This window comes from Arachis hypogaea, chromosome 5 (assembly GCF_003086295.3).
Source record: "Arachis hypogaea cultivar Tifrunner chromosome 5, arahy.Tifrunner.gnm2.J5K5, whole genome shotgun sequence".
NCBI lineage: Eukaryota > Viridiplantae > Streptophyta > Magnoliopsida > Fabales > Fabaceae > Arachis > Arachis hypogaea.
Window position 1 is genome coordinate 90,150,078 of NC_092040.1, and position 11,927 is coordinate 90,162,004.

General features: G+C 29.3%; 1 protein-coding gene across 1 annotated transcript; it reads left to right on the forward strand.

The window, feature by feature from the left end:
• Nucleotides 1-7,105: 7,105 nt before the first annotated feature.
• On the forward strand, nucleotides 7,106-11,927 carry LOC112801815 (CDT1-like protein b). Its single transcript, XM_025844755.3, has 8 exons — nucleotides 7,106-7,300; nucleotides 7,411-7,613; nucleotides 7,730-7,849; nucleotides 8,141-8,366; nucleotides 8,876-9,598; nucleotides 10,715-10,916; nucleotides 11,001-11,091; nucleotides 11,359-11,927. Exons 2-8 carry the CDS (start codon nucleotides 7,450-7,452, stop codon nucleotides 11,423-11,425), a joined length of 1,593 nt encoding a protein of 530 aa, XP_025700540.1. The 5' UTR covers nucleotides 7,106-7,300; nucleotides 7,411-7,449; the 3' UTR covers nucleotides 11,426-11,927.

An 11,927-nucleotide genomic window follows, 5' to 3' on the forward strand; every position in this document is an offset into this window, starting at 1 on the left:
AATAAAAAAATTTTAAAAATCACATATTTTTATGTAAATTTCTTTTAAAAATATTATATTTTCTATTTAATTCTACCATTTCCCAATAAAATTTTTCAAAAATAAATAGGTTTAAGTATTTTTAGTAGTATTTTTGGTGTCCATATTTGTATTAGTATAAATAATTAATTATAGATCATTTGTATTTTAGTTTTACAAAAATTTTGTTTTGGTTTTAGCTTTTCCCCTTTTATTGTCTTAGTTAATTTTCATCCTCGTTATCATAAACATAAAGCTTTTAAATGATTGTTATTAATATGAATATAAAAAATAATATATATCCTATAAGCTATATTTAATTATAATTGTGTTTGTGTTTAATTATTTGGACGTCATTAAGTTGATTAAAAAAATTTAATAAAAAAAAGTTTTTTTTTTATTTTTTAACGTATTTAGTAAATTTTTAATAGTAAAAATAAAAATATTAAAAAATAAAAAATATATTTTTTAAAAAAACTATAATTTACATATTTTAAAGAAAAATTTAAAAAATATATTTTATTATTATATTCAGACATAATTGATAAATAAAAAAATTTTTCTGTATGAAATATCTAAATATACAAATATTTTTTTAAAAAAATAATTCGAAAAATATATTTTTTTGGAAGCCCATTAAAATAAAAAATCCCTTTATATTATAAATGGGTGTTTTTTACTATTTAGTATTTAGTGTTTCTATTATGCAAAAGCAAAAGCATATTTAGTATTAAATAATATTAAATCTTATGATATATTTGACTGTTATTAATATAGATATAAACAATAATAAAAATATTAAAACACAAGGTTTTAATATATCTAAAATGTAGTGTCAAAATCATGATTAGAACATTATATTTCTCTTATTTGTTACTTAAGTATTTGAGTGCCAAGTGACCACACTACCATTATTACTGCCGCAAATGGGATTGCTTGCCGTCTAATGAGGTTGTTTTCACAAGGATTAGAAATTTAAAATAAACTGCCCAAGTCAACTTACAAGTGGGTGAAGATAATTAATATTCAAACTTTCACCAAAATATGATGATGATGATATATTAATGCTCAATCTGAAGAAAATTTCGTTAGCAAGTGGAGGCTAAAGTTAACTCATCCACCCGAAAATGATAAAAATAAGTAGACCGAAAAAGCAAATAAAAAATTATATGAAATGGTACTTTTTACTATCTAGTGTTTTTAATATGCAAAAGAATATATATCATCCTATATCAAATGTGCTTTTGCCTCTGAACGAACTCATTCTTGGCAAGTAGTTACTATTCTAGATGTCGATTTAATCTAATTAGGTATATACATATAGTGTTACACACATATATTCTATTGAGAGGAGATGGTTGTTCATTCATTTTTTTTTATATTAGATGAATAACTTAATTAGATATTTTTTATGTAAAAATATTAGATAAAAACTGTTAAATAAGTGTTTTCTATTTTAAAAAAAAAATTGGAAACATTTTCCAATTAAAATCTATACTTTTTTCAAATAATGTGATTTATAATTAGTTAGTTTTTTTTAAAGCTCATGTATGAAATTACGGTGGTTTGAAACTATCGCATTTTTTAAAAATCCTATATCCGTATATTTTTTAAATTTACTGACTAAAATAGTGACATTTCTGCAATCGTCGTAAAATCAATAATCTAATTTGCGATGGTTGTGCTAGCGATTCGTAAAAACTGTCACAAAATCAAATATCAATGCCCTAAATTGTAACAGTTGTAGAACTGTTGATATGTTGTTTTGCGGTGGTTTAAAATCATCGCAATTTCTTAACAAAGCTACCGTTATTTTTCGATTTCCTTGTAGTGATATATATGATGATTTTCTTGTGAAAATATTTTTATATAGGTAATCACTTTGATTTCAACATTTTTATTTTTTTTCTTGAGTGGAGCGTTGAGATCCCAAACAACTCTTGAGCCACAAAACAAACAACGGGGTTTAAAGCACTTGAAATTTCTTCTTTGTAAGTATTAGTAAATATTTATGAATGTGGACAATTCATACATAATGTGTCTTCATCACCACTAATAGTGAGTGTTTTGGCAAATAAAACATGTGACATGCAACTTTCATAAGCACAAGTGGTTCATTCATTCTTGTTCCTTCTCCCACTTTGCCACTAATTTAGCACCAGCTTGCAACTTTTTACCAGTTTTTAAATAACAATAAGTCAATATATAACTACGTACTCTATCTAGCTAGCTTCCCTTATACCTGCATGCTTCATTTCCTGGGTACAACACACTTAGCTTCTTCCCATCAAATTTAGATTAAATAACAACAATAATAATAATAATAAATTATTAATATCGTATATATTTAAATTAGTATATATATATATAGTATTTATCAGTATTAATAATTGTCATATGTTAAACCAATGTACGTGTAAGAGGGACAGATAGAGATCTAGTGGAATGGTGACTTATAAAAAATAATATCACACGTAAACCGTCAATCTTAATTTTAGTGGGACAAACTTTTAGTATCATATATTAATTAATTCTAAGGAAAATGACATGAAAAAAATAAATAAATAAATAAACCATGCATGTATGATATAAACATACAAGAAGTAATTAATGGAGAAGTTAGTGGTATTCAGGAAAATTCCATTAGCTGTCGTTAGCACTCAAAAGTGTATGATGCATACTGTTCGATGCCAATACATACCCTCTCATCTGATCTTAGCTTAAAATTAAAAATCTTCATGCTTAGTTTCCTTCCTCATCATGCCAGCTTGCAACTTAAGCCAACCACATTTATGGAGTCCCAAAATTACGTGTCAAATAACAATAATAATAAAGGCAAGAAGAAGAAAAATACTGTATATGATGCATGCATGTCTATTATCTCGCAAAGGTTTTAGGTTTAAGCTGAGAGAGAAAAAAAAATTTAAAGAATCAGATATTTTTAGTAAAAAAATAAAAGATTGACCAATATTAATTTAAATATAAGATAAATATAAAAAAATTATGAAAAAGTATAAAGAACCATTTTTAATCAGTCAACTTTAAACAACTACAATTAAGAATAATTAATTAGTATAAAATATAATTTAAAAATATTTATTGGTTTATTATATTATTGGCAAAATCTTTATTGATTATCTAACGTAATTGAAATATATATATATATATATATATATATATATATATATATATATATATATATATATATATATATATTGTTCTTGCTTGATTGATCTTTCCGTGGTATAATTCGTCCAAATTTTAGTTGAGTTAGTTCCATTTCATTGGGATGGACAAAATATACTTTGATTAATAAAAAACACAGTGTAAATACTTACCAAAAAAAAAACACTTTAATATTTAAGTCAAATTCTAATAATTTTTCAAGTGAAACTCAAGTAGAATTTTTAACATGCCCCTTATTTGGATTAAGCTGTCTCATTTTATAATCGGCCTAAAGTATGATTATAGCCTTTGGCCAGTTTCAACAATTAGTTGCAGATATAATTCTTTCACAAATAATGTATTAAAGTGTTATTAAGATTAAAGTTATATTTTTTTTATATGTTAATAATATTTTTTTAATAATATTTTTTAAAGTGCTATAATCATCATTATAATCGGTGATAAATTCAAACAATTTTAGTAATGGAGACAAAAATAATAATATATTTATATATCTAAAATTTAAAATATATTAATCAATTTTTTAATATGTTGCATAATATTTTATTATAATACTAGTAATATCTTGTTAAATATTTTATATCCATAAAAAGTTATTTTTATTGATTATTTTTTATATAATAAAAATTATACCTTAATATTTAAAAAAATTCTATAAAGAGTCTAACATATTAAATGGACCAATTTCGATTTTTCAATATAATTGTGTGAGAGGAAAATAAAATATTATGTAAAATATAAAAATTAAAGAATCAAACAAATCACAATTCTTTTATATATAGTTATAGACAATGTCTTTTTTTTTTATTAAATCATTATTCAAATATTTTTTGTTATTTAATTATAGAGTTGGCATTATAATATTTATGTTATAACTTTTTTTACGGAATTAAGTAATCTTTTTTAGCCAATAATGGCCAATTTTTAAAAATTATTTTGTTTATCTTAAAATCTAAACCTAAAATTATTAATTTTTAATTCTAAATTCTAAATCATAAGCCTAAACACTAAATAGGGTTAATATTAACTAATTAAAAATTATTTTTTATATTTTTTCTAAATCTATATAATATAATAATCTTTATTATTATTGTAATGAAGACATTACAAATACATATATATTTATTATTTGTTTTTTAAAAATTCAACGAGGGCAATTGGCAATTGCCCCACCCTTATATAACTGATTATAATAATTACTGTAGTATAGATATATTTGAGATTTGTGTTATTAGTTGATATACATATATATAAAACTTCATCAAATTAAATCTTATAACGTTATGCACTTAATTAATTACTTTTGTTGGAACTTATAAATTATGAAAGAGATTGTTATTTTAATAAGTACATTTTTATTTTATATTTAAATGTGTATCTTTTATTTTTACGAAATATCAAACTATTTATTACGACTTGTCCTTATCATTATTGTTGTTGTTATCGTATGTCTTTCGTTTCCATTTTTATTTTGAATTCAGTGAATTATCTCAGGTCAACCGACTGTAGTTGAATAATATATGAATTTATTTATTATATAAAACATAAAAAAACTAATTATTGAACAATTCCCTGAAATCTGGTATACATAAGGATCTTTGTTTTACTGCCATGTGGCAAGGAAATGTCATATCAAACTAGAAAAATATGTACACTAATTTATTTCCAATGAATAATTCGAAACACCCACGACACGTCGTGAAGTCTTACATAAGAGATTAATAAACGAGAATAATATACATGTAATGAACATATATATATAATAATATATTACCGTTTAAATTTTAAAGTTTACTATAATATACGTGAAGAGATGATGATATACTATGATATTTTTCGTTCAATAAATTATGTAAAATATAATAATAATATCTATCTTTTTATTATAAGATATGCATTATAATTAATCAATGGAAGCAAGGATGTGCTAGTATCAAAGATCGATCCATGTAATAGGTGTCAAATGAAATATCCTTGCTTAAATGAAGGTGTATGTGATTGAAGTTGATATTGATGATATTGATATGGATATTATTCTTAATAAAACGACGAGAATATATATAAACCAAAAGGAAAATATAATATATATTATGTATGTATGTATAATTTTGCAACATAATAATTTGTTCATCTTCATAACGTTCATTCATAGTAATAGTGTTTGGCCACACATACTCCTCCCAATCTTCCAAATCATTTTTATAGGTCGGCTCTTGGGTGTTCCACGTGTGAGGTACAACTATAATATGGTTGGAAAGGTGGGGCCACAAGGATCAAGCTACTGGTCAAGAAGGGTGACACGTGGTGTTAATAATCATAATGTGTTAGGTTGGTCAACTGTATGACCCATTTCGCTCCTATAGTCCTATACATACATGTGCATGGATATTTTTCTTCACAAATTGTAAATACTAATTTATTAATAATTAATTGAACTGAAATTATAATATCATCGTTGGTTGGAATCAAAATATCTGCGAGATTAAAGTCATAATTTATATCGAATAAACAAATTGTTTTACTGATTAACAATTAAAATATCAAATAAGCCAGTCATGCATTTAAATATTTAATACAACTCACATAAATTTTTAAATGAGATAATTATCTTTGTCTATAGATTAATCCGTCAGGGAATGAATATGAGTGTTGTTGTATACCCAAAACGAAATTCAAACTCTCAATACTTACTAAACCAACCAAATTGAATTTTTCAATCATTTCTTTATTTTTATTAACATTGCCCTTTGAGTTCATCTGATCTGAAATCTGCCTTATGGTTTTGTGCCAAGTGGACGAATGAAGCCTATTTAATCCAAGACTCTTCAACATCCCTATTTTGGATCCAAATCCAATGGTCGAGGGAAAAAAATAAAAATGTTCAATAATATTTATAGTGTTTAGACTAAAAACAAAAACAAAATTTCATCGTTTGGTATTTAAAAATCACTGTACATGTATATTAAAATAAACTACTAAAATCAGTTACCATTATTTTTTGTAATATTTTTGTCAATCATTTCTAAGTCAATTTTTTCCTATTTTATCCTGCTAATTTTATTCTCAAAAACCCAATTCTTTTAACATCCATGACCAATTCCTTCGACCTCTATGGCTCCTTCCTAAAATGAATATTTACATCTGTGTATATATCTTTATTTTAGTAATAATAATTTTAGGTCTCTATCAAATATTAACTAAGGTCGAAAGTGAGTTGAGTTGGACTAAACTTAAATTCGACTAAAAAATTTGAGTATGGCTCATGGATTAAGTTTACGAACTTGTTTGAGCTCACGAGCTGACTTAAATAATAATAACATAATCTATAATTCTATATCAATAAATTATAATTTATATATTTTAAAAAATATTTAAAAAGATCAATTTTATATATTATTTATCTATCAATAAATTATAAAATTTTTATTTATTTCCTACATCAAAATTATATATAAAAAATAAATATAAAATTTTAAATAATTAAGATCATTAATATATATAATTATGTTTACTATTTTATATGTATATATATATATATAATATTAAAAATATAGATTAAATGCATATATATATATATATATATATATATATATATATAATTGAGTCAGCTCACGAGTTTGACTTATCGAACTATTAACAAATCGAAATCAAGCTGACTTGACTCACTTTCAGCCCTAACATCAACGAAGAAGACTAATTTTTTTTTTTATTACAAGAGTGGGCTCAAGACCCAATAATACGGGAAAAAACCATGTTATTGGTTCCTGAAATAAAAGGCTGAAACCCTCAAGACCAAAAAATAAGAGCTGAAACGAAGAAAAGTTTGAACTTCCAAGTGCCCCTCAACGGTCAAATCCCAAAACGGAAAACTGCAAAAAAGCGCCAACAGGCTGAACAAAACGAGGGCAATCGCGTCTTTTCACGAAAGCACCAATCCACAACGAAAGCGAAAACACACACTAGCCACTACACGATTTTTGAAGTTCGTACATTTTCCCTCCTTTCCGAGTCACAACTCGCTACCGAGTCAACTCAGAAACCCAGCTAGGGTTTTTTTCCCCTTTCCAAATCGAATCCTGCGACCCTCTCAGCTCAGGTAAAATTTCTTTTACAGAGCACAGTTTTGTTCCAGTGCCACGACAATGCTTAGCTGAATTTGTGCGTTGATTCCTTTTTTTTTTCCCGCTTCTATTTCATGCCATGCAGTTTTTCCTACTGCACCATCGTCTTTAGTGTTGTTGGAGAATGGAACAAAAATCGTGCGAGGAATCTGCGAGAAGCGTTTCGGACTTGAAGTGTGCGAAGAATCTCAACGAATCCGATGAATCAATTGCATGCCCTACACCAAATAAGACGAATGAGCCCTTACCTTCCAAATCCAAAGAGCAACAAACTCAGCTCCCAGAAAAGTGTGCACCCTAAATAATTATATTATCTTTTTAAAGATTGTTTTGGCAAAAGTTTCAATTTCCATCAAATTTTAATCAAATTGTGATTTCATATTACTTTTAAATTTTTGTTTCAGATACAGAGCCGTAGCTGATTTGTTTGGCCATATGAGCTGCTCACTTAGATTGCTGCATCTGCGTAAAAAGTCTCCAACTTTTCAAAATATTTGTGCCCAAGTTGAAATTCTGGCGCAGAGGTGTGTTGTTTTGTTTTCTTAGATGTTTCCTGATTTAGTTTAGTGATAACATTAGATCCCCAAAGTTGTCCATGAATAAAGTAGCTTCCAACACGTTATATAGACAACTAGGATGACTGTTACAGTCGTACTTTTGATTTTTATGGACTCTGCTGGAGTTATTCAGTTTGTAGTGAGACTAATGTTAATGCTTTGGCAATTGGGTGCAATCTTTTTTCAGGGATTACTCTTCTGACAACTTTGGTTTTATGGTTAAGTAAAAGAAGTTACTGTTCTGTATTTTATTTCCAGGAAATTCTCATATGCCCATCTTGCACAAATGAAGTATATACTTCCTGAGGGCATACATATAGATAAGGTCCTTGTTCATGATAAGAAGAGCTTGTGTATGAAGTCAGACATGAAGATCACCTTGGTATTTGATTTTTTGGAAGAGGAATCTAATGAATCTGCTGATATGGCTCTTCGACAATATTTTAGTTCTAGGCTTATTAATTTCTCCAATATGCATCCCGAGGTAACTTTTTTAATTTTAAGTTATCATGTTAGTTATGTTTTTGCTTTGTAGTTTACACAATACAATCATATGAAATTGTTATAGACCGTTAGCTGTCACGAGGATAATTGTTCAATGCACTGCGTTATTACAAGAGTATGACAAGGTAATTACTAGTGGGTCTTCTGGGTACTTCTTCTATTGTGTTATGTGTCTGACTATGTCCACAAGAGTCAATTAGCGGTAATATATTGTGTTGTGGTGTTTGGATTACCTGCAAAGAATTCTGTGCTGTGTATTGTCATTTCATCAAGCAGGTATACACACTGTATAATAACATGTTTTCTTATGTTAAAAGTTGGGTTGATGATAATGACAGTATCCACTTGTGTTTTTTTTTCTGTTTAGCTTACCTCTTCATTAGTGTATTCTTGGGCCAGGCTCAGTTATTTGCATGTTTCGCTCAAGAATTTTGAAATTGTGATGGAGGTATTTATCCCCGTTTCTCTTTTTGTTTTATTGTGGATAAGGCTGCTGATATTCCAGAGGCTGTTCTGCCAGAGCCCTTTGGCCAAAGACCATGTGGCGTGATTGATGTAGATTTGCCTGTAAATTCTTCCAGAGCTTTTTCGTCAACTTCCAATCAAATTGAATTGTTGCCTGGGAAGTTCCATCTATGTCCATCCTTTAGCCGACACTTTTCTCAAAAGAATGTTGCTAGCCAAACCGAAAAGCTCCAGTGTTTTTCAACAACTAAAGCTTCCTTGTCATCCTGTGCATCTGATTGCCAGGATAACCAAGAAAGCAAATATGCACCACCATCTGATTGTGCAACTAATATGAAAACTGGAGGACAGGGGAAGGAATCTCTCTCTCACTTTCAACCTAATATTGCTAATACACCAGTGCATACTGTCTGTCCTCCACATGATGTTTGTGATAGTAGTTTTGAGAGCCCTGATATCAAAATTTCCTCTTCCTCAAATAGTTTGATGACGGAGACACCTGCACAATCAGCACCTGGGAGATTGATTCCCATTTCTGATGCCAAGCTTCATAACATGGATACCCGAAAGTCAGCATCATGTCGCAAACCAGCAAAAAGAGTGCTCGACTTTCCACTCATGGAAGGAAATGATGGTTTTGACATCAAAGTAGACAACTTAGAACCTACCGGAGGTTCACACAAATACGATAGCATCCTCGAATCTAGTATTGCATGTGCTGAGGATTGGAATGTACTGCCCCAGCAGGTATGCCATCTCAACCGTCTCTGTCCTATTTGTAACATCATAAAAAATGTTTAATCTTATCGTTTTAGTTTGAGTAAAGTATCGTTTTTGTCCCTAACGTTTGGGGTAAGTCCTATTTGTATCCCTAACGTTTAAATCGTTCTATTTGAATCCCTAACGTTTATAAAAGTGATTCAATGTTATCCTACTATCAATTATATTAACAAATCAGATTATATTTTTCAATTATTCTCACTTGGATGTATTCATTCTCAATTAGGTGTCACTTGGATGTGTTCGGTTTTAATATTATACCCACTATTTGTGTTTAGATTCAATTATGTCCCTAGAAAAGTGAATTATGTAAATGTTGTAGGAATTAGTTTCAACTTTTGATGAGCTATTTTTCGGAGTAGATCATCGATTCTATCCCAAACATTTGTATTTTAACTTCAAGAAGAGATTTTTAAAACTCAAACTAAAGCGTTCATGATGTGTAATTGACAGCAGGATAACATTGAATCACTTTTACAAACGTTAGGGATACAAATAGGACGATTTAAACGTTAGGGATACAAATAGGATTTACCCCAAACGTTGGGGACAAAAACGATACTTTACTCTTTTAGTTTATATAAGGTTACCGGTAGAACAAGACATCCTTGTCTTTCTACGTTTACAACAAAGGGTTTTGCCAATACCTTCTTCCCCCCCCCCTCCCCGCCCCCACCTCTCCCTCTCTCTCTACTGGTGGTCAAATCTGCTATGTTTTCATGCTTCACAAGCGGTATGGTTGTGCTGTGCATTTTTTTGTGACAGGTGTTGCAAGAGATCTTGAAGTTTTAACTTGTGTTAAGGCTTGTTGATAATTACCATATCCTTTGTATATACATTATCCCTTCTTTTAATTGACTGCATGCTGTTAGCTTTGAGAATCCATGGTATTAATTTTACGGGGCACACTTGATGTGCATGATATGCTATGATTTGATCATGATTGGTGGCCTTCCTTCCTTGAAGATTTCTTTTGACAAGACATGAATAAACTTTAACTTATTTTATATGAATCTGCATTGAAAAATAATTTTTTCTCTTGTGCGTGTGATTTCTTTTCTGTAACCTGATTTCTTGATTCAGGTAGAAGAGAGGTCTGGTCACTCTCGTGAGGATACCAACCAAATTCAAGGTGGTTTAGATACAAGGGATCAAAAATCATCTTCGTTGCTTGATCTGGTCAATGTGATTCACTCTATATTTCATTCTGTCAGAGGAGCTTCAATCACGAAAGAGGAGTTTTTGCAAAAGATACTTATGAACAGTTTGGATGTTGTTGAGATTAGTATGTTCCAGTGCCATTTATTATCATGTACCAGAAAATCTTTATTGATTACTTGCTAAGGAATGATCACTGACATCTGTGCAGGTGAAGTTGAAGAACAAATCAATTTTCTTGAAAAGTTGGTGCCAGACTGGATCTGCAGGAAGTTGCTTCCTAGTGGAGATGATATCTACAGGTAAGTCTCTTCCTGTTTACTGTTGATTATAGCTCTATAATTAGAGAGTCAGTATCATTTTCTTTTGTTAACTATGAAAATATGAAGAGCTGCATAGGAAAAATATAAATGGTACTAAGTTAGAGATTGAAAACAAATCTTGAGCCTTTCACTTAATGGCTCAAATATGGTTGAGTTTTTAAGATATAGTAGAATCACTTATTTCTTAATTTTGTTTCTGATAATTTTAGTTTATATTGAGCCCCTGGGTTTAATGAACATTTGCAGCATGAAGAAAGTGTCAGATTTGGACTCAGTTCGATCTAGGCTTCTTGCCAACGTGACTCGGAGCTGAATAAAGGGTATTGTTGGATTGGCCCGGGTGATAAGCAGTGATTGGAAAAACTTGCTTTGTTGTTTTGTAAATGTTTCTTGATAGTTGCGTTGCCTAATATGATAATTAGAGGTTGGATTTGTACCAAGTCGTTGGTTTCTGGCAAAGTCCCATCTCAGTTTTCTATTTTTTAGTTGCGGGGTTGGGGAGAACAAAGTGGTTATGAAAAGGATGAGAAGTTCTGAGCATGCTTATAGGGAGGCTCAGAATTCGAAGACAAGACTTGAAGATGACTGGCTACATTGAAAGGAGCCTTTGCTGCCAAGCCTTAATTTGTTAGTTTTTTTTTAAAAAAAACCAAAGATAGGGTGACTTGAACCCGTGACTTCATAGATGAGTATGGAGAGACTATGCCATTTGAGTTATAACTAATTAGCCTTAGTTTGTTTGTTTGGTTTGCACTATTAACATAAACTAAATCATAAGCATTGCTAGAAATTTTAATATTATATTTTTTACTCTA